Source organism: Salmo salar, chromosome 12 (genome assembly GCF_965601325.2).
Source record: "Salmo salar chromosome 12, fSalSal1, whole genome shotgun sequence".
In the NCBI taxonomy this organism is placed as follows: domain Eukaryota; kingdom Metazoa; phylum Chordata; class Actinopteri; order Salmoniformes; family Salmonidae; genus Salmo; species Salmo salar.
In genome coordinates this window covers 59,303,422-59,326,207 of record NC_138302.1, presented here as the reverse complement: position 1 = coordinate 59,326,207, position 22,786 = coordinate 59,303,422, and the positions used below count along the sequence as shown (strand labels likewise).

The 22,786-nt window shown below is 44.9% G+C and overlaps 2 protein-coding genes across 2 annotated transcripts in view; one reads left to right on the top strand and one right to left on the bottom strand.

The window, feature by feature from the left end:
- The window catches only part of LOC106565338 (potassium voltage-gated channel subfamily B member 1), a 69,067-nt gene extending 60,711 nt beyond the window's left edge, over positions 1-8,356 (top strand). Inside the window, exons 3-4 of the mRNA XM_014132333.3 lie at positions 4,008-4,218; positions 4,373-8,356. Coding sequence (XP_013987808.1) covers positions 4,008-4,218; positions 4,373-6,213 — 2,052 coding nt within the window. The 3' untranslated portion in view covers positions 6,214-8,356. The remainder of the gene's footprint in view (positions 1-4,007; positions 4,219-4,372) is intronic.
- A 2,367-nt stretch (positions 8,357-10,723) lies between these two features.
- si:dkey-7k24.5 (somatomedin-B and thrombospondin type-1 domain-containing protein) lies at positions 10,724-22,778 on the bottom strand. Its single transcript, XM_014132334.3, has 5 exons — positions 22,273-22,778; positions 14,984-15,175; positions 14,159-14,237; positions 12,033-12,215; positions 10,724-11,811 (listed from the first exon to the last, which is right to left on the bottom strand). The coding sequence occupies exons 1-5, from the start codon at positions 22,511-22,513 to the stop codon at positions 11,691-11,693; spliced, it is 816 nt and encodes a 271-aa protein (XP_013987809.1). The 5' UTR covers positions 22,514-22,778; the 3' UTR covers positions 10,724-11,690.
- Positions 22,779-22,786: the final 8 nt, after the last annotated feature.

Below are 22,786 nucleotides of genomic sequence, written 5' to 3'. Positions count from 1 at the left end.
CAAAGCACCCCCACACCATCACACCTCCTCCTCAATGCTTCACAGTGGGAACCACACATGCAGAGTTCATTCATTCACCTACTCTATGTCTCACAAAGACACGGCGGTTAGAATCAAAAATCTCAAATTTGGACTCATCAGACCAAAGGACAGACTCCACCGGTCTAATTATCGTGTTTCTTGGCCCAAGCAAGTCTCTTCTTATTATTGGTGTCCTTTAGTAGTGGTTTCTTTGCAGCAATTCAACCATGCATTTTTTTAATAAAATTTTTCCTTTATTTAACTAGGTAAGTCAGTTAAGAAGAAATTCTTAGGGCCTCCAGAGTGGCGCAGTGGTCTAAGGCACTGCATCGCAGGGCTAGCTGTGCCACTAGAGATTCTTAGTTTGAGTCCAGGCTCTGTTGTGACCGAGAGACCTATGGGGCGTATGGTGTAAAAATTGCAAGATTATGTTATAATACTTTTATTGCATCAAATGTTTTTTTTATGTAACAGAATAGAGTATTCTTAACTATTGTGTGTGTGTTTTACTGAGGATGGGCCTATGTGAGATAACACTGACAGGAGAGATTTACGATGTCTTTTGGGTGATAAAACCTAAAGAGCATTCCAGAGCTTGAGTTAATGTTTCTGTTCTATACCGTACCAGGAAGAGATGGTTCCAGTTTGGAGTTGGAGGGACAGACACTGGTCTCTATACAATGAAAACTGTTGACACAGCAGACACTGTCTGCTATGTATTATAGGTATCTTTCATACAAATCTTAACCTTGTGACCCATTCTATATACCCATCTGTTGTTCGTCATGTACCGTGAGGGAAAAAAGTATTGATCCCCTGCTGATTTTGCTCATTAAAATGCAAATCAATTTATAACATTTTTGACATGCGTTTTTCTGGATTTTTTTGTTGTTATTCTGTCTCTCACTGTTCAAATAAACCTACCATTAAAATTATAGACTGATCATTTCTTTGTCAGTGGGCAAACGTACAAAATCAGCAGGGGATCAAATACTTTTTTCCCTCTCTGTAGGTTGAAAGGGATGTATCTTGGCTATAAAAGACCTTTGTACTTTTGTCTCGGGGCTCTCAACGAATCATCTGAGCGTGAATCGTCGACCAGCCATGACCAGCCATCATTATCATAGAGCACTCAATCGATTCACTTTATAAGTGTGCGTTGTATTGACCTGCTCCCTTATTAATAAGTGATTAAGGATTTAGTTTAAGTATAACTCTGACTTGTGTGATAAGTTTGTCTCTCCTCCTTTGATAGTAAAGAAATTAACCACCATAGGCGGCGCACAATTAGCCCAGCATCCTCTGGGTTAGGGGAGGGTTTGGCTGGCAGGGATGTCTTTGTCCCATTGCGCACTAGTGACTCTTTTAGCGGGCCGGGCACAGTGCACGCTGACACATTGGTGCGGCTGGCTTCTGGTTTAAGTGGGCATTGTGTCAAGAAGCAGTGTGACGTAGTGACCGTGTCAGCGTCTAATATGTAATATGTAACTAATATGTAACACTGTAAACACATTAGTTAATTATAAAAGCAAAATGTTTTATAAGAATACCTGTCATTGAGATTACACTGAACAAAAATATAAACGCAAAAGTGTTTGGTCCCATGTTTCATGAGCTGAAATAAAATCTCCTAGAAAAGTTATATGCGCACAAAAATCTGACAGGTGTGGCATATCAAGATGCTGATTAAACAGCATGATCATTACACAGGTGAACCTTGTGCTGTGGACAATAAAAAACACCTTTAAAATGTGCAGTTTTGTCACATAACACCATGCCACAGATGTCTTAAATTTTGAGGGAGAGTGCAATTGGCATGCTGAGTGCACGAATGTCCACCAGATCGGTTGCCAGAGAATGTAATGTTCATTTCTCTTTGGCAGTACATCCAACCAGCCTCATAACAGCAGACCACGTGTATGGCGTCGCGTGGGTGAGCGGTTTGCTGATGTCAACGTTGTGAATAGAGTGCCCCATGGTAGCGGTGGGGTTATGGTATGGGCAGGCATAAGCTACGGACAATGAACTCAATTGCATTTTATCGATGATGATTTGAATGCACAGAGATACAGTAACGAGATCCTGAGGCCCATTGTTGTGCCATTCATCGACCGCCATCACCTCATGTTTCAGCATGTTAATGCACGGCCCCATGTCGCAAGGATCTGTACGCAATTCCTAGAAGCTGAAAATGTCACAGTTCTTCGATGGCCTGCATACTCACCAGACATGGCACCCATTGAGCATGTTTGGGATCCTCTGGATTGACATGTACGACAGCGTGTTCCAGTTCCCACCAATCTCCAGCCACGTCGCACAGCCATTGAAGAGGATTGGGAAAACATTCCACATGCCACAATCAACAGGAGTATTTTCGCTGCTAATACAGGTGTAATAAAGGCCTATTTATTTATTTTGTACTTTTATTTGTTTATTTTTTTTAGGGCAACCTTACTTCCAGCAGCTATGCACGACATGGTTTCTGAATGTAAAATGAGAGTCCCGGTGATCTGCTATAGGAAGATACAACTGTTTTACCAGTAATATGGGTCAGGGGCCTCATTTATAAACATTGCATTTGCTCAAAATATGCCCCAAAACATGCACGCACCAGCTTTCACGCAAAAATAGGCATTTATAAAACCTGAACTTGAGAATGTGCTTTACCTCCCGCAAACTTCAGTTTAGACTATACGTAGGCCTACGCACAGTTTCTAGTGGTTCAAGTATTGCATTGAAAGAAGCCAAAAGTAGTCGACTTGTGCAAACGGGGAATATATGATGACACTCTTATTCGTAACAAAAAAACAGGTAGCTTAATATAATAACAAGATTCAATCATTTGCTGTTAGTGAGAGGCGCGAAAATCAGTTTATTTCATCTTTGCATTCTAAAATAATTTGAAATAGGCATCTAATTTCCTATTATTTACTTAATTTCCATGATCACTGCATAATACATTCCTCGCCTTTTCTGACTTTGATGGTTTCCAACACTGGACAATTGAAGAGTGGAAAAATATTGCCAGGAACATGACTGCGAGTTTAGTTTACTAGAGTGGTTTGCGTAGTCCCCAGACCTCAACCCAATGGAGCATCTTTAGAAGGTGCAGCCAACCAATCTACAGCAACTGTGTGATGCCATCGCATCAACATGGACCAACATTCCTGTGGAATGTTTCCGACACCTTGTAGAATGCCTAGAATCATTTTCGGGGAGGGCAGCACATTGGTTTGGGAAAAAGTAAATGCCAAACAGTATTGAATTCAAAAGATCTGTTTACAGGTGATGGTTTTTCAGCCAGAGTTACAGTGCTCGTTCACACGTACACAGTTTTAGGATAGGTCTGATTTATAACGGGAAAGATGCGTATGTATTGCGTACGTCAAGTTAATGTATCAATATTTTTGTGCGTGCGCAGTCTTTTCAGAAATGGCGCAGGGAGATATTTTGTGTAAAATGTATGCAGCGGTTATAGATGAGGTCCCAGATCTTTTGAACTGGTTGGGTTAGATGCAAGCCGTTTTCGCCGTAGTAATGGCGCAACCTTAACACTAATGAATCTGCACTCGGCAACAACGGTACAGCGAAGCCTTATTATTAAAACAATTATTATGTGGGAGTTTTTTTTCAGAGTTGTCCAGTACAGTAAAATATTAGCACTATAGAGCCCTGATTATGATACTGATAATCTATTTGATAATGACACTGAGTCCCATACTCCCAGTTGGCACCCTATGGGCCCTTGTCAAAAGCAGTGCACTATACAGTATAAGGTATTGGGTGACATTTGGGACACAGACAATGTCTCTGGCTGTCTTTTGACAAATCAGATCAGCTCTGAAAAATATCGGATGTGAAAAGATCTGATGTGATTGGTTAAAAGACTAACTAATGGAAAGAATTTTAGAAATGGGCTGCCTGTGTAAACTCAGCCTTTGTGTCGCAGATTCTCCTCAATGATAACATCTCTCTCTTTTCTCCAGATCCTAGCCATCATCTCCATCCTGTTTATCGGGCTGTCCACCATCGCCCTGTCCCTCAACACCCTGCCTGAGTTGCAGGACAGAGACGAATTTGGACATGCCTCAGACAACCCTCAGCTGGCCCATGTAGAGGCCGTCTGCATCGCCTGGTTTACTATGGAGTACCTCCTCCGCTTCCTCTCATCGCCCACCAAATGGAAGTTCATCAAAGGTGAACACTTTCGTTCTTAATATGCATTCATGATGTGCTACTGTTAGTGTCTGTGTCCATTGTAATGTACAGTATTTATTGGTGTTGTATGTTTTAGCTGGTGCAAGTAAATGTCCCCTTATAAGGATGAATAAACTACTGTCTTATCTTTAAGGTCCCCTGAACGTGATCGACCTGCTGGCCATCCTTCCTTACTACGTCACAATCTTCCTGACCGAGTCCAACAAGAGTGTTCTACAGTTCCAGAACGTCCGGAGGGTGGTTCAGATCTTCCGGATCATGCGTATCCTTAGGATTCTGAAGTTGGCGCGTCACTCCACAGGGCTGCAGTCTCTAGGTTTCACCCTGAAGAGGAGTTACAATGAGCTGGGTCTACTCATCCTCTTCCTGGCCATGGGCATCATGATCTTCTCCAGTCTCGTCTTCTTCGCAGAGAAGGACGAGGATGACACGAAATTCAAAAGCATCCCGGCCTCCTTCTGGTGGGCTACCATTACTATGACTACGGTGGGTTATGGGGACATTTACCCTAAGACTCTGCTGGGTAAGATTGTGGGGGGTCTCTGTTGCATCGCAGGGGTGCTGGTGATAGCCTTGCCCATTCCCATCATCGTCAACAACTTCTCTGAGTTCTACAAGGAGCAGAAGCGCCAGGAGAAAGCTGTGAAGCGGCGGGAGGCACTGGAGAGGGCGAAACGCAATGGGAGCATCGTCTCCATGAACATGAAGGAGGCGTTCGCCCGCAGTGCCGAGCTGATGGACGTGGTGGTGGAGAAGAGCGAGAGGCCGCTGACGCAAGACAACCACCTGTCACCCAGCCACTGGAAGTGGACACCTAAGCGGGCCACCACCGCCTCCGAGACCAGCTCGGCCCACTCCTTCAACCCTGTGGAGTCGCAGACGGGTTCCCCCAGCAAGGCCAGGGCCTCCAGTCCTCAGGGGCTCAACCCGCAGAAGCTGGAGGAGATGTATAACCAAATGGCCAAGACCCAGTCACAGCCCAACCTCAACGCCAAAGACAAGAGCTCCAGGGCTGGTAGGCAGAGGGATAGGGATGAGATGGAGCTGGGGACCATCCCTGGGGGTCCAGGGGACCCTATGCTAGGGGGTCGAGAGGGCGTGGGGGACATGAAGAGCCTGTCTAGTATTGACAGCTACATCAGCTGTGCTGCAGACTTCCAAGAGAATCCACGTGGTGTCTACGCCCATAGTCCAGCCTACGGCCTGGCCCTCCTGGCCCAGGAGACCAGCCGCTTCTCCCACATCAACCCAGTCACGGCCCTCTCTGGACGGGTCAGCACCAACCCTGGCCTCCAGACCACCCTGGAGCATGAGCCCTTGCTGGATCCACTCTCTGCTGTGAAGCCTGCAGGTTCTGGCAACACTCGTCATTTTAACAACCCTCTGAAGGGTGGTGGCCTTTCCTACAAGGTGAACTACCGGAGCAGTGGAGGGGAGTCAGTGCCAGGACCAGGCCCAGGCCCTTCCCCCAGCAGTGGTGGTCCTCTCTCAGACAGTTCCATCTTGTCTGACCGCTCCCTGCTCAGCCCAGAGACGTCCATCTACACCACGGCCAGCAGCAGGACCCCGACCAAGTCCCCTGACAGCTCCACCCTGACCACAGCCCTGACCTCCACACCGGCCGTCTTCACTTTCCACGACTCCTCCATCAGTAAGTACATTGACGCAGACACAGACGAAGACGAGCACCTGCGGGACATGTCGGAGGCCACCAGCCCCTCAGAGCACCTGCTGGCTGGCTCCAGTCCCCCCAAACACAGCAGGAACATCAACAGCGGCTACAACCAGAGAGGCATCAACCACCTGGCACCAAGCACCACCCAGCGGATGCTGGGGCAGAACTGCCTATTCCCTGGCCTGGATGGGGGGACGCGGGGGAGCGGGGGCCACACGGAGAACCATGTGGTTCCAGAGCTGCCCCGCAGGTCCAAAGGGGACAGAGGAAGGTCTAGTACCATGGACAAGAGTCTCTGAGCTACAGATATAGGGCAGGGCAGAGGACAGCATGGCCAGCGTTAAGGGAGCTGGAGCAAGGAAGACTTATGTCAGGGACATCCAGAGAAACACAGACAAGGTACTGTGTGGAAGGCAGAGAAAGTGATAGAGAAAGAGAAAGTAAGAGAGTGAAGGAAAGAGACACACTGTGCAGAATCCCTTTACAAACTGACAGAAAGGTCCAGGAAGTGAGAGAGATTCAGGGCAGCGTTTGGGCTGTGGTGTGGTGTTCAATACTATGGGAAAAGACTTGCAGGACAGATAAAGAACACTCTCCCTCCTCTCCCTCCCTTCCTGTTAGCCACAGTACACAAGCTACCACAGAACTGGGCAGAAAACTCCCACAAACCCAACTGAGCAGGGGCCCCACAGGGAGACGTGGGAGCAGGTCAAAGCAGAGTATGCTGGGAAGGGACATGGTCTGTTGGTTGGTTGAGGCTGTGGTGGTCCCTTTCGGTGGCTATGGGGTAAGAGGCAGGATGAGGGGTGAGGCAGGATGAGGGGTGAGGTGGGAAACAGCAAGACAGTCATCCCCTATATTCTCCCACAGGTCTATATATATCAGCTGACCACTGTCCCACTCCGCCCCAGCCCAGCTCACACTGTAGAAAACTACACTCTTAGAAAAAAGTTTTCCAAAAGGGTTCTTTGGCTGTCCCCAAAAGAGAACTTTTGGCTACAGGTAAAAAACATTTTTTGTTCCAAGTAGAGCCGTTTTGGGTTCCATGTAGAACCATCTGTGGAAAGGGTTCTACATGGAACCCAAAATGGTTATATTTTGAAACAGAAGGGTCCTACCTGGAACCAACCTTTTAGGTTCTAGATAGCACCTTTTTTTCCGTAGAGTGTAGGGAGGAATTACGGTAGATGCCAATAAGCTACTTACTAGTGCCCCCCTAGACCCAAACCTGGCCTTAGTCATATGTGAGTATGTGTTTAAGCCTGTGTGTGTGTGTGTGTGTGTGTGTGTGTGTGTGTGTGTGTGTGTGTGTGTGTGTGTGTGTGTGTGTGTGTGTGTGTGTGTGTGTGTGTGTGTGTGTGTGTGTGTGTGTGTGTGTGTGTGTGTGTGTTTAAAAGATATCCACACTTTTAGATTGTCTTACCTGATTTATTTTTATATAGATAAAGGAGGTTACCTATAGGAATTTCTGATTTGCTAGTCTGTTGTGTCATGACCATAACTGTTTGAGTAATTCTGTATGACATATTTCTAGACAAGTTACAGTTGCTGGAGGTTTACAATCCAGACTCATCTTAGGGAAAACCACAGTCTGTCAAAAAGAGTCTTGTTCTTCTTGGTACCGTTTCTTTATCACATAGTAAGAGTAGAGGACCACATTTGATCTGACATTTCTGTCTGTGAATGTCTTGATTGTGTGTTGTTTTATTTTTATTGCATTGGGTTTGAGTCAGAGGGGAATGGTTAAAAGAAAACTAATCTTTTTGGTATTAAAGTCAGGAATCATAAATATCCCTGAAGATTTTTTTTGCGTCAAACACACATTTAGGAGAGCTCTCCTCCAAGACATGCATGTACCAAACAGCCTGCCTCTTCCTCCCAGTCATACCACCAAGACACAAGGGGCTCGATTCAATCCATATCGGGGAAATTCAGCGTGAATGTGTTATTGAAATTGAAAAGCAATGTTTCTGCGTTAGCAGCAGAGAATGCATTCATGGTAAACGCTGCAAGTGTCAGCTCAATAGGAAATTACATTTACATTTCAAGTGCGCTTTCTTTAACGCTTCAGCAATACAGATTAAATAGCGCCCAGAGTTCAAAAGAATCACTTCAGCTGAAGTGCCGAGATATGTAAAAGAAAAATGACCTGTTTATTTTTATGGTACTTTATAAAGAATGTGGTGAACGGATTTATGAACCTATATTTCCAAATCAAAGCAAACATTTATGATATATGTTCATATTTAAAGTGAAACATTGATAAAGCTGCCATAACATGCATCATCATAATTTTCCTTTCAACAACATAGAGCCAAAGAGTGGTCCATATAGAACTGTGGCTGGAATGAGCGAGAGAAAGAGAAAGATCCCCCATACAGTACTCCTTGGGTTGCAGTATAAGTCTGAACAGCATATTAATTCAAAAGCGGGAAGAGTGTTACTTCTCACTTATCCAGGAAACCTAGTTACAGGTTTTGATTGAATAGCATGTCTAGTCTTTTTGAGTGCATCTGCATTCATCCACACACAGACATACAGACATATTGAAAGGACAGCCCATACACAGGTATACAATATCTAGAAGATAGCTCCAGGCCTGCCCAGTTTCCATAGTAACAAGCTCCATCCTGGCAAGGCTGATGCCAGAGCTGCATAGCTCTGCTAATTGGGGTGGGAATGTTTAATTGTATCAAAATGCATGCATTCTTTACGTTTACACAGTTTGCACACTCAAACATATAGTAGTTGTTACACAGGAATGCACGTAGACAAATAAACATCCTGTAGCCACCCATTCCCCCCTGCCTAGTTTTGAATAAATGCATGATAATGCATTCTGAAGAATAGACATCACAGTGCATAGATATCACTGAAGATGCTTATAAATAAAAAAAGACAGACCCACAACACTGTCCACATACATGTCCATGTGTTTGTCCTTGGCTCTCTTCCTCTTACTCTCTCTGAGAAAAGTCGGCGTGAAAAGGTGAGAATGTCGCATCTCCAGAGACGCATTTTTCGCACCCATTCCTGTCTGAGCTGGATCCGAGCGAGGGGAGCTATGTGAAAGGAATAGTAATGACTGCAGAAAGGGCAGAACCTCTGAAACACTGTGTATGTGTGTGTGTGTGTGTGTGTGTGTGTGTGTGTGTGTGTGTGTGTGTATTATCATGTTTAAAGGGACTGATGCTCAGCCAAAGGCTTCCACTTTGTTAGATATTAGCTCGGTTTCTATCCAACTGGCGACAGATTTTCATACGAATATTCTAAAATCCACATAACAATATGCGCATTTTCCCACCAGAGATGTGTTTGCATCAAATTGACTTGTCGCGGATAAAAGCCTGTGCGTGATGATTTAGGCCTAGTGAACATACAAAAAAATCATTTTGCGGTTAAATTCCCATGTACCGAATAAACAAAATCTATGTTTAGTGGGTTTCCATCGCATTTTCAACTCTACTGATGGCTTTGTCACAACAAATGTTCCGTTAAATAGCAAATGTGCCCACTATGGTTTTGGCATATGCGCTCTAGCCAATAGGCTACCTACCTACATGATGATGAGTATATTATGGATAAGATCGAGATTATTTTTTATTTGTCAAACGGCAGCCAAGCATCGATCATCATGTCAACAGAATCAGACCCTTGAAATTTATTGAAAAGAAGAAAGCTCATCACCGTGCACTTTCACAACCCTGTGAAGTTCACCATGATTTGTTTCATCTGTAGCCTAATAAACGGCATGCTTTCCCAAGTCATAACCGGAGGACCACACAACATATCGCATACCCGAGTCATAGTGGGAGGTCCGCACAACAAATCGCATGACTCTAAATTTACTTCGATCTTATGATTAATATTTGAGCATAAAGGGTTTCCACCGCCAATTCATTTTACCAACAAGAAGATCCCCCCTTGTCTGGCATATTCTGTTTTGTCGACATTTGGAAAGTTTACCGACAAATTTGCTGTTTCCATCAGGCCTGTCATGACATTTTTTTAATCCGACATGTACTTTAAATTTGTCTGGAAACTTGGTTCATGTTAACATCCCACTGGGCACCACCTTGTTGAATCAACGTTGATCCAACGTGGAATAGACGTTGAATTGACGTCGGTGCCAGTAGGATGGATGATTTGAACAGTAGAGTGGACGGACATACAATGTCACTGTTTTATGTTCATTATGTTTACAATGCACTTCAAATCCATCTGGTTAAATTGGCTGTCATCTGTATAGCGTTGGCTTCTTGTGCACTGTCTAATACTGAGTTGTGTTGCTGTCCCTTATGTTTCACATAACCAGGCATCAAGTTATGCTTTCACTGTAAGAATACGTAGTGGGAGTCAGGGACAGTTTTGTCATGTAAAATCTCTTTAAAAGAAAGACGACAATCAATTCCTCATGAATAGACATGATATACATTGTAGCATTGCTATGAGATGGTCCTGTGGAGAGTCATAGGATGGAAAAACTAACTGGATAACACATCATGGACACTTACAGAAAGGAAGTAGCCACTGATAGCCTTTACATATTTGTTTTGGTAGAATGATTCTGGACAATGTTCTGACAAGGTGAAATGTGTTTACTGCTATACTGTGACCACTGACCAGTGTGTTTAAAAAAAGTTTATGTACATTTGCTGCTAGTCTATGTATATTTTTTTCTTAAAGGGCACTTTATACATCAGTCTCTCTCCATCTCTGAGTGAGTCACCCAACATCCAAACATCCTGTAGCGTACAAAAGCTTTAACTTTTACTGTAGTCCTGAACAAAAGGATTTCTGATGTCAAAGGATTTGTAAGTGTTATGTTTTAATGAGAAAGCACAATCAAGTGACTATCTTTTTTGATAAGATATGAAAAACATACAATTTAGGAATTAGACAAATGCCATTGAAATTGATGTTGGGATTTCAGGGTTAGGGTCCATTTGAAATGCTTGGTAAATTGGAATTCAATTCAAGAATTGGATTTGGAAATGGAAATGGAATAGATTTGAAAGAGATCCCAAACGAGTCATTCCCAACCAGTCATTGTAACATACAGAAATTCCAGGGAACTGAAGTGGGGGAAAAAAGATTTGACAGACTTTCAGACTATCCCCACCTCTTCTTCTACTGTTGTTTGTAGGTCTCCAGGCTACTGTTTGTTTTGTAATATTTTTACCTGTTGACTTTCTAATGCTGTAAGTTGTTGCTGTATAAATGTTCTGTTGTTCGATCGATGCATGTCATAACTTTGGAGCCGTGACTGGGTGTGAACCATGCACAACGCCAGTTTAACTGTCCTGTAAAAAGTGTCTCAATGTCCCAAGATCTTTCTATTTCTTTTAAAAAGGCAACATTCCCCTTGGATGACTGAAAATTCAATAAAAGTCAAATTAATGAATGGGTTGAGTTTTGGTTATTGACATGTATTACAGGCATTATTGAAGGCTTTTGCTAATACAAAGAAAAACTGCACTGACAGTTACATACACTTAGAAAATAATCTACAATAGTATTTTTCCAGAAGAAAGATTCTGTCCAACCAGAGAACAAAATGACCCGAATCAGCCACATAAACACGATTAAATTGTTGGCAGAGGTTTCGTATCAATTGTTATGTCAGACACTGGTATGGTCCGGTCCTATATGGATGCACACACAGCACTGTCTGTGTTGCTTTTTGATTATGCCTGATCCATGTGCTGTCTGGTCGGTCTGTACGTCCATGAAGAAGTTGTAGACTCAGGTCTGTAGACTAGACAGTAACCCAGGGTTATATGAAGAGGAAGCTGTGGACGGTGGGACAGGAGCAGGAGCCTAGTCTCCCAACACGCCTCCACAGACCACGACACCTGGGGTTACCCACCGCCTGCCACTGCAGAGACTGCCTGCCACTGAAAGAGGGGGGAGGGAGCAAGAAAGACTGTCGTTTACTAATCTAGTCTAGACTAAGACTGCCACCTAGTGGCTGAAATCTAACTCTTCAAACAAGAAACGCAACATTGGGTTAGAATGTAAACACGATTTAAACGGAATGTCCTAATATCTTTACCACATATGTATAGCCTCTTGCTCTCCTCCCCCCTTCTTTCCTCGTGGGCCCTGCATGTCTTACCTCTCCTCCTCGTCCTGATCTCCATCTCCAGAGCAGTGCGTCTGCCCGGCAGTGAGGGCTGGAGGCTGACACTCCACACAAACTTGGTGGCCCTCCCTCAGGTACTGCATCCAGCGGGTGTGTGGCCCCACACTACGCTGGCACCCAGGGGTCAGGGAGGTCAGCTGGAACTGCACACAGTACCTGGATAAGTATACACATTACAGACACACGCATACAGACATACAGTGGCAAGAAAAAGTATGTGAACTCGTTGGAATTACATGGAATTCCGCATAAATTGGTCATCAAATTTGATCTGATCTTCATCTAAGTCACAACAATAGACAAACATGGCGGGCTTAAACTAATAACACACAAATTATTGTATTTTGCTTGTCTATATTGAATACATCACATTTAAACATTCACAGTGTAGGGTGGAAAAAGTATGTGAACCCCTAGGCTACTGACTTCTCCAAAAGCTAATTGAAGTCAGAAGTCAGCTAATCTGGAGTCCAATCAATGAGACGAGATTGGAGATGTTGGTTAGAGCTGCCTTGCCCTATAAAAAAAACCTCACAAAATGTAAGTTTGCTATTCACAAGAAGCATTGCCAGATGTGAACCATGCCTCGAACAAAAGAGATCTCAGAAGACCCATGATTAAGAATTGTTGACTTGCATAAAGCTGGAAAGGGTTACAAAAGTATCTCTAAAAACCTTGATGTTCATCAGTCCATGGTAAGACAAATGGTCTATAAATGGAGAAAGTTCAGCACTGTTGCTACTCTCCCTAGGAGTGGCTGTCCTGCAAAGATGACTGCAAGAGCACAGCGCAGAATGCTCAATGAGGTTAAGAAGAATTCTAGTGTCAGCTAAAGACTTACAGAAATCTCTGGAACATGCTAACATCTCTGTTGACGAGTCTACGATACGTAAAACACTAAAAAGAATGGTGTTCAGGGGAGGACACCACGGAAGAAGCCACTGCTGTCCAAAAAATACATTGCTGCCCATCTGAAGTTTGCAAAAGTGCACCTGGATGTTCCACAGCGCTACTGGCAAAATATTCTGTGGACAGATGCAACTACAGTTGAGTTGTTTGGAAGGAACACACAACACTATGTGTGGACAAAAAAATGTCACAGCACACCAACATCAAAACCTAATCCCAACTGTAAAGTATGGTGGAGGGAGCATCACGATTTGGGGCTGCTTTGCTGCCTCAGGGCCTGGAGAGCTTGCTATCATCGACGGAAAAATGAATTCCCAAGTTTATCAAGACATTTTATAGGAAAATGTTAGCCTATCTGTCCGCCAATTGAATCTCAACAGAAGTTGGGTGATGCAACAGGACAACGACCCAAAACACAGAAGTAAATCAACAACAGAATGGCTTCAACAGAAGAAAATACCCCTTCTGGAGTGGCCCAGTCAGAGTCCTGACCTCAACCCGATTGAGATGCTGTGGCATGACCTCAAGAGAGCAGTTCACACCAGACATCCCAAGAATATTGCTAAACTTAAACAGTTTTGTAAAGAGGAATGGTCCACTATTCCTCCTGACTGTTGTACAGGTCTGATCCGCAGCTACAGAAAACATTTGGTTGAGGTTATTGCTGCAAAAAGGAGGGTCAACCAGTTATTAAATCAAAGGGTTCACATACTTTTCCCACCCTGCACTGTGAATGTTTACACGGTGTGTTCAAGAAAGACAAGAAAACATATCATTGTTTGTGTGTTATTAGTTTAAGCAGACTGTGTTTGTCTATTGTTGTGACCTAGATGAAGATCAGATGAAATTTTATGACCAATTTATGCAGAAATCCAGGTATTTCCAAAGGGTTCACATACCTGTTCTTGCCACTGTACACAATCACATACAAAGTACAGTGGAGGCTGCTGAGGGGAGGACAGCTCATAATAATGGCTGGAACGGAGCAAATGGAATGGCATCAAACCATGTGTTTTCTGTATTTGATACCATTCCACCAATTCCACTCCAGTAATTACCATGAGCCCGTTCTCCCCAATTAAGGTGCCACCAGCCTCCTGTGCAGTACACCCATTCAAATACACACAGGGGTCCGAAAATATGACAGAAATACTATGGAAGGAGACAAACACATAGACCGGATCTCTCACCCTTCGACATCATCGTTATCAGGGATGTCCCTCTTCTTCCTGGCATTGCCATAGCCACCGGTAGTAATGAGAGCCGGGACTGCAAAGACAATATCAATAAGGACAAAACCATGACAACAATATCACAGCTTTAGCTCCCACACACACACGTTCTTTATTTAACCAGGTAGGCCCATTGAGGTCAGAAGACCTATTCTGCAGCTGAAACCTGGGAATGTAACCTTTACTTGGAGACAGAGGGATATCCGACAGAGACAAGAGGCCATTAAAGACATGGGTTAAGGTCCTTACCAGAGCATTTAGATATATAGCCTAAGGCAATATACACTGAGTGTACAAAACATTAAGAACACCTCTTTCCATGACAGACTGACCAGGTTAAAGCTATGATCCCTTACTGAAGTCACTTGTTAAATCCACTTCAAATCAGTGTAGATGAAGGGGAAGAGACAGGTTAAAGAAGGATTTTTAAGCCTTGAGATAATTGAGACATGGATTGTGTATGTGTGCCATTCAGAGGGTGAACTGGCAAGACAAAAGATTTCAGTGACTTTGAACGGAGTATGGTAATTGATGACCGGCGCACCCGTTTGTGTGTCAAGAACTGCAACGCTGCTGGGTTAAGCTCAACTGTATTAAGAATGGTCCACCACCAAAAGGACATCCGGGAAACTTGACACAAGTGTGTGAAGCATCCCTGTGGAATACTCGACACCTTGTAGTCCATGCCCGACGAATTGAGGCTGTGGGCTAAGGGGGTGCAACTCAATACGAGGAAGGTGTTCTTAATGTTTGGTACAGTCAGTATATGGCTGTGGTGCTTACCTAGTGATTTGCTGCACTGTCGGTGGTGTTCCCTGTACTCTGCACAGCCAGCGTGCTCCTCCATGTGTGGACAGGGTTTCCCCCCATTTCGGGGCTCCTGCAGGACTTCCCTGCTCCTTATCCGAACTGTGGCCCTGCAAGGCTCACCACAGCCAGACCACGCACTCCACTCACTCAGCACACAGGACACCGCTAGGAGGGAGGGGGAGGACAGGCAAGGCCAGATCCAGGCATAAGCAACATACATTCTTTTTTTTTGGAACTCTCAACTTACTGTTGAGAGTTAGAATAGTAGAATACACAAGGTGTAGTTTTGAAAATTGGTTGTGCATCATCGCTTTTGTTATGACAGTCAATGAAAGTCACTCAATTATCATTCACAAAAAAAATGTAGATTGGTAAGTTAGTCTAGTCAGCGTGCTCAGGGGCCAGCTGCAGGTAGCCTAGTGGTTAAGAGCATTGGGCCAGTAACCGAAAAGGTCCCTGGTTTGAAACCCCGTGCTGCCTAGGTGAAAAATATGACGTGCCCTTGAGCAAGGTACATAACCCTAATTGCTTCTGTAAGTCGCTCTGGCTATTAGCTTCTGCTAAATGACTCAAATGTAATGGCTCTGACCTCTAGGGGGGCCCCATTGATTTTGTTAGTCAATGTCACTCAGATATAATTTTAACATGGCATAAGTCGTGACAAAATGTGTAGAATTTTCTACTAACTCTCACATAGGGACCCCAAAAGGCTAGAGCGGGTCCTGAGGACAGGACAGGATGAGAACATGGCAGGGGTAAATGAAAGCAAGTACAAGCACGACTCTATGGTAGAGTGCCCTCTACTGTATGCATTTGCTACTGAAAAAGCAATTTGCATTTTTAGACAGCTAAATAAAAAGTAAATCGATATACAATTATAAGCAAGGTATATAATCTATGAATTACAAACAAATCATATGGCTCACATGACAATTAATCATCACACTTTCAGGAGAATCTCAATTACTTTTGCACCAAACTGGGGCAAAATGACCATATCCAGTGTTGTCAAACACAGGTCTTATGCTAGTGTGTTGTAGAAATTGACACACGATGGGTAACATTATACACTACATGACAAAAGGTATGTGGACCCCTGCTCGTCGAACATCTCATCACAAAATCATGGGCATTCATATGGAATGCCCCGCCCCCCTTTCTGCTATAACAGCCTCCACTCTTCTGGGAAGGATTTCCACCAGATGTTAGAACAGTGCTGAGGGGACTTGCTTCCATTCAGCCATGAGCATTAGTGAGGTCGGGCTCTGATGTAGGGCAATTAGGCCTGGCTTGCAGTCGGCGTTCCAATTCATCCCAAAATGTCTCTATGCATCTCACTTTATGCACGGGTCACTGTCATACAGAAACAGGGAAGGGCCTTCCCCCAGAGCCGGGCGGGCCTATACGCTCACTACGCAAGTTGCGTAGGGCCCCGCAAATTACGCAAAGCGTAAAAGCGGGTGTCAATGTTTACAACTTCGATGAGAGGATGAAGTCTCTCAGTCAAGGTTTAGTTACAACTCTGGACTAATGCAAGATGGAAAGCAATGGATTAACTATTGATTTATATATTGAATTTAAAATGTTGATTAGCTGGGCATACTGGGAAATATGGATGCACATCTCTCAGTAAATAATAACCATCAAGTATTCAGCCAAGCCATAGTATAAATAGTATTTTATATTTGAAAATGTATAAAAGGAAATCTGGGGGAGCCATTTTGAATGGGCCTGATGCAGCTGATAAAATTAATAATAGTATTGTTATCTATGATTTACAGGTGCTATACTTAAGTTTGTCAGTAGAGGAGGTGCTGGATCATCAGCCAGTACAAGCACAGACTCAGTTGATCCATATCCAACCAGTACTAACACAGACCCAGAACAGCTGGCTTCAGAAAATACTAACACAGACCCAATACAGCTGGCTTCAGCCAGTACTAACACAGACCCAGTACAGCTGGCTTCAGCAAGTACTAACACAGACCCTGTACAGCTGGTTTCAGAAAGTACAAACACAGACCCAGTACAGCTGGCTTGAGCCAGTACTAACACAGACCCAGTACAGCTGGCTTCAGCCAGTACTAACACAGACCCAGTACAGCTGGCTTCAGCCAGTACTAACACAGACCCAGTACAGCTGGCTTCAGCCAGTACTAACACAGACCCAGTACAGCTGGCTTCAGCCAGTACTAACACAGACCCAGTACAGCTGGCTTCAGCCAGTACTAACACAGACCCTGTACAGCTGGCTTCAGAAAATACTAACACAGACCCAGTACAGCTGGCTTCAGAAAATACTAACACAGACCCAGTACAGCTGGCTTCAGAAAATACTAACACAGACCCTGTCCAGCTGGCTTCAGCCAGTACTAACACAGACCCTGTACAGCTGGCTTCAGCCAGTACTAACACAGACCCTGTACAGCTGGCTTCAGCCAGTACTAACACAGACCCTGTACAGCTGGCTTCAGCCAGTACTAACACAGACCCTGTACAGCTGGCTTCAGCCAGTACTAACACAGACCCAGTACAGCTGGCTTCAGCCAGTACTAACACAGACCCAGTACAGCTGGCTTCAGCCAGTACTAACACAGACCCAGTACAGCTGGCTTCAGCCAGTACTAACACAGACCCTGTACAGCTGGCTTCAGCCAGTACTAACACAGACCCTGTACAGCTGGCTTCAGCCAGTACTAACACAGACCCTGTACAGCTGGCTTCAGCCAGTACTAACACAGACCCAGTACAGCTGGCTTCAGCCAGTACTAACACAGACCCTGTACAGCTGGCTTCAGAAAATACTAACACAGACCCTGTACAGCTGGCTTCAGAAAATACTAACACAGACCCAGTACAGCTGGCTTCAGAAAATACTAACACAGACCCTGTCCAGCTGGCTTCAGCCAGTACTAACACAGACCCTGTACAGCTGGCTTCAGCCAGTACTAACACAGACCCTGTACAGCTGGCTTCAGCCAGTACTAACACAGACCCTGTACAGCTGGCTTCAGCCAGTACTAACACAGACCCTGTACAGCTGGCTTCAGCCAGTACTAACACAGACCCTGTACAGCTGGCTTCAGCCAGTACTAACACAGACCCAGTACAGGCTGGCTTCAGCCAGTACTAACACAGACCCAGTACAGCTGGCTTCAGCCAGTACTAACACAGACCCAGTACAGCTGGCTTCAGCAAGTACTAACACAGACCCAGTACAGCTGGCTTTAGCAAGTACTAACACAGATCCAGTACAGGCAGCCAGTACTAACACAGACCCAGTACAGGCAGCTTCAGCCAGTACTAACACAGACCCAGTACAGCTGGCTTCAGCAAGTACTAACACAGACCCTGTACAGCTGGTTTCAGAAAATACAAACACAGACCCAGTACAGCTGGCTTCAGCCAGTACTAACACAGACCCAGTACAGCTGGCTTCAGCCAGTACTAACACAGACCCAGTACAGCTGGCTTCAGCCAGTACTAACACAGACCCAGTACAGCTGGCTTCAGCCAGTACTAACACAGACCCAGTACAGCTGGCTTCAGCCAGTACTAACACAGACCCAGTACAGCTGGCTTCAGCCAGTACTAACACAGACCCAGTACAGCTGGCTTCAGCCAGTACTAACACAGACCCAGTACAGCTGGCTTCAGCCAGTACTAACACAGACCCAGTACAGCTGGCTTCAGCCAGTACTAACACAGACCCAGTACAGCTGGCTTCAGAAAATACAAACACAGACCCAGTACTGGCAGCTTCAGCAAGTACTAACACAGACCCAGTACAGCTGGCTTCAGCAAGTACTAACACAGACCCAGTACAGCTGGCTTTAGCAAGTACTAACACAGACCCAGTACAGCTGGCTTTAGCAAGTACTACTTCCTAAAAGAGGTTGAATTACTGGCAAAATTTGACCCCGTTATGGAAAATCATCTCAGCAAAATTAAAGATGGAGAGACACATGCTCCTTACCTTGAGAAGCGCACACAGAATGAGCTGACACAGATTGGGAGTGACAAGATTCTGGAAGAAACAGTGACTCAAGTAAGAGACTCAAAGTACTTCTCCTTTATCTTGGACTGTACACCTGACAGTCACCAGGAGCAAATGTCCATTATTCTAAGAAGCGTGACTTTAAAGGGAAAGCCAGAGATCAAGGAGTACTTCCTCGGCTTGGTGAATGTCGAGTTTACAACAGGCTTGAATCTGTCATCTTAGATAAGCCGAATAAGCTGAAGATCCCATTTGAAGATTGCAGAGGGCAAGCTCATGATAATGGGGCCAACATGAAGGGCAAGGAGTACAAGCCAGACTGCTCAACAACAACAACAAAAAATCACAGAGCCATGTTCGTCCCATGTGGAGCACATACTCTAAACCTTGTCATTGCAGATGCTGTCAAATCTTCAAAAGATGCAGTTGGGGTTTTTTCGGCATGTGCAAAATCTCTTCACCTTTTAAGCTGGCACACAAAGATGGAGTGTTTTGAAGAAACACGTGAACATAACTGTGAAGTCATGGAGTGACACAAGATGGGAGAGTAGGCTCCAAAGTGTTCATGCAACCGGGTATCTGGCTTCTGAGGTTCGGGAGGCGTTACTGGAAGCCAGAATGTGGAGGCACAAACACTTGCAGAGGAAGTTGGGTCCTACCCCTTCTTGATTTTCTGTATCGTATGGTGTGAGATACTGACGATGACAAACAAGGTGAACGAGCTCCTCCAATCCGCCTCAATGCAGTTGGATATCGCAGTGAGTTTAACCTCAAATGCAAAGGCCTCCCTCTCTACATACCGGGAAACTGGATTCTCTGAGGCCCAGACAACAGCCGAAAGCATTTGTGAAGAAATTAATGTGGAGGCTGTTCTGAAAGAGAAGAGACAGAGGCATTTCAGCTATGAGGCTCCTGACGAACCAGTGACTGAGGCACTGAAAAAAACTTGAAGTCAACCACTTCAACATTGTGGTCGACTCTGCTGTGACATCCATGGATGAGAGATTTGAAACACCCAACCAGGTGAAAACCAAATATGGAGTGCTGCTAACCTTCAGCACTGCCTCTCAGACATCCAGTGAATCTTTAAAGGCTCACTGCATGGAAGTTGAAAACACTCTTAACCTAGATGACGGTGACGTCAGTGGAATGGATCTGGCACACGAGATTCAGAATTGACCTGATCTGCCATCAGATAAGATGACTGCCTTTGAGCTGCTTTCCTTTCTCTTTGAGAAAAACCCAGAGGAACTCTATCCTAACCTTGGGATAGCCCTATCAATTGCATTGATCTTCCATGTCACAGGAACGTTCGAGTGGTCTGGCCATCATGAGCATAAATCATGACGTGGGGAAACACATGTCAAGACGGAGCTGCTCTTCCTCCCGGGGAAGGACTGCCCCTTCCATGATCTCGCCATCACGATTGACAACTCCCTTGTGTCCTCCTCCCAGAGTGCTAAGAACCTTGGCGTGATCCTGGACAACACCCTGTCGTTCTCCACTAACATCAAGGCGGTGACCCGATCCTGTAGGTTCATGCTCTACAACATTCGCAGAGTACGACCCTGCCTCACACAGGAAGCGGCGCAGGTCCTAATCCAGGCACTTGTCATCTCCCGTCTGGATTACTGCAACTCGCTGTTGGCTGGGCTCCCTGCCTGTGCCATTAAACCCCTACAACTCATCCAGAACGCCGCAGCCCGTCTGGTGTTCAACCTTCCCAAGTTCTCTCACGTCACCCCGCTCCTCCGCTCTCTCCACTGGCTTCCAGTTGAAGCTCGCATCCGCTACAAGACCATGGTGATTGCCTACGGAGCTGTGAAGGGAACGGCACCTCCATACCATCAGGCTCTGATCAGGCCCTACACCCAAACAAGGGCACTGCGTTCATCCACCACTGGCCTGCTGGCCCCCCTACCTCTGAGGAAGCACAGTTCCCGCTCAGCCCAGTCAAAACTGTTTGCTGCTCTGGCACCCCAATGGTGGAACAAGCTCCCTCACGACGCCAGGACAGCGGAGTCAATCACCACCTTCCGGAGACACCTGAAACCCCACCTCTTTAAGGAATACCTAGGATAGGATAAAGTAATCCTTCTAACCCCCCCCCCCCCCCCTTAAAAGATTTAGATGCACTATTGTAAAGTGGTTGTTCCACTGGATATCATAAGGTGAATGCACCATTTTGTAAGTCGCTCTGGATAAGAGCGTCTGCTAAATGACTTAAATGTAAATGTTAAATGTCTATGATGACATCATTGATGTTTTTGCCTCAAGAAAGTGCAGAAGAGGAATATTTTGATGGTAAGATTTTAATTCAAACATTCAAATGTTTACACACTTAGTAGCATTTAAGGTTGTATGGCAGAAGTGCATTTGTGTAAATGACTGCTTAACTAACTATGTGACATACTCTCTCCATTTCTTCCAGACAGTACAGATAGACTGGTGCCCATGCTGATGCTGAAAATTCCCAGGCTGTAGAGGGAACCAAAGCTAATCACACAGCAGTATAGGTTTATTTGACTATTTTAAAGACAAATAGCTGCAGCCATAGCCTATAGGCTTATGTTTACATTGTATAGACAAAGCTAATTGTATAATATTGTGAGGACTGGACTAATTACCAGGCAGCAGAGCCAAAGCTCAGTAATATATTTTATTATTTTCTACATTTTATATTTTCTACAATTTCTTATATTAATGTTAATATTCACTTATCTTAAGATTCTATAAAAAATATCATATTCAATAAATATTGTTTGTTTTTACACCTCATTCTGTTCTGTATAGGTCTATTTATTCTTAGACCGACAGATGGAGCAAACTGTTTTAAAGGAGGGGGGATTGTAGTGGGAGTACTGAGGTGTCAGGTTTGACTGTGTGGCAATGGTTTACATGGCTCACGGGTCAGGTAAGAGGGCCCCTTAGCAGAATTTTGCTTAGGGCCCCGGGAGGTCAGGACCGGCTCTGCCTTGCCCAAACTGTTGCCACAAAATTGGAATGCACAGTTTCGTCTAGAATGTTATTGTATGCTGTGGGATTAATATTTCCCTTCACTGGAATTAAGGGGCCGAGACGGAACCAAGAAAAACAGCCTCAGACCATTATTCCTCCTTCACCAAACTTGACAGTTGGCACTATGCATTGGGGCATGTAGTGTTCTCCTGGCATCCGCCAAACCCAGATTCGTCTGTCGGACTGCCAGATGGTGAAGCATGATTCATTTGATGGGTGTCCACATACTTTTGTATAGGAAACTTACCTGGGCAGGCGAATTCATAATCATGACAGCAGTCCAGAGTAGAGGTACAAGCCTGGTCGCAATAGCAGGTGCCATACGAACGGTCAGCTCTCCATCCCTTACTGACGCACGACCGGTCGTGCCCCGTGCAGCAAAAACCCGTGTCCTGACACCCTGCCTCGCCGGGGACGACCAGGACAACTAGCAGCACGACACAGGAGTAGAGCCAGCGGCCGGTAACAGTATAACTGAACTGGTACATGACTATTGGCCTAGACTAGTATTTATGTGGGATTTAGCGCCGCGGCTGACACCTGTAAAATCGTAGAGCTGTGTTCGCACGCCGAAGTTGATAATAGGGGACTTTCGATGTCGTTTATCTCAGTATTTCGATTTTTAGAAAAGGTAGGCTATCATTCTGAAAAGTTTCTGACACAGAGTTTGTTCAGCAACTATCCCCATAATGGGATTCTAAGTGCCATCGGGCAATATACTGCAATGGCTTTTGTCAAGCGCATATCTCTGTCTTTTGCTC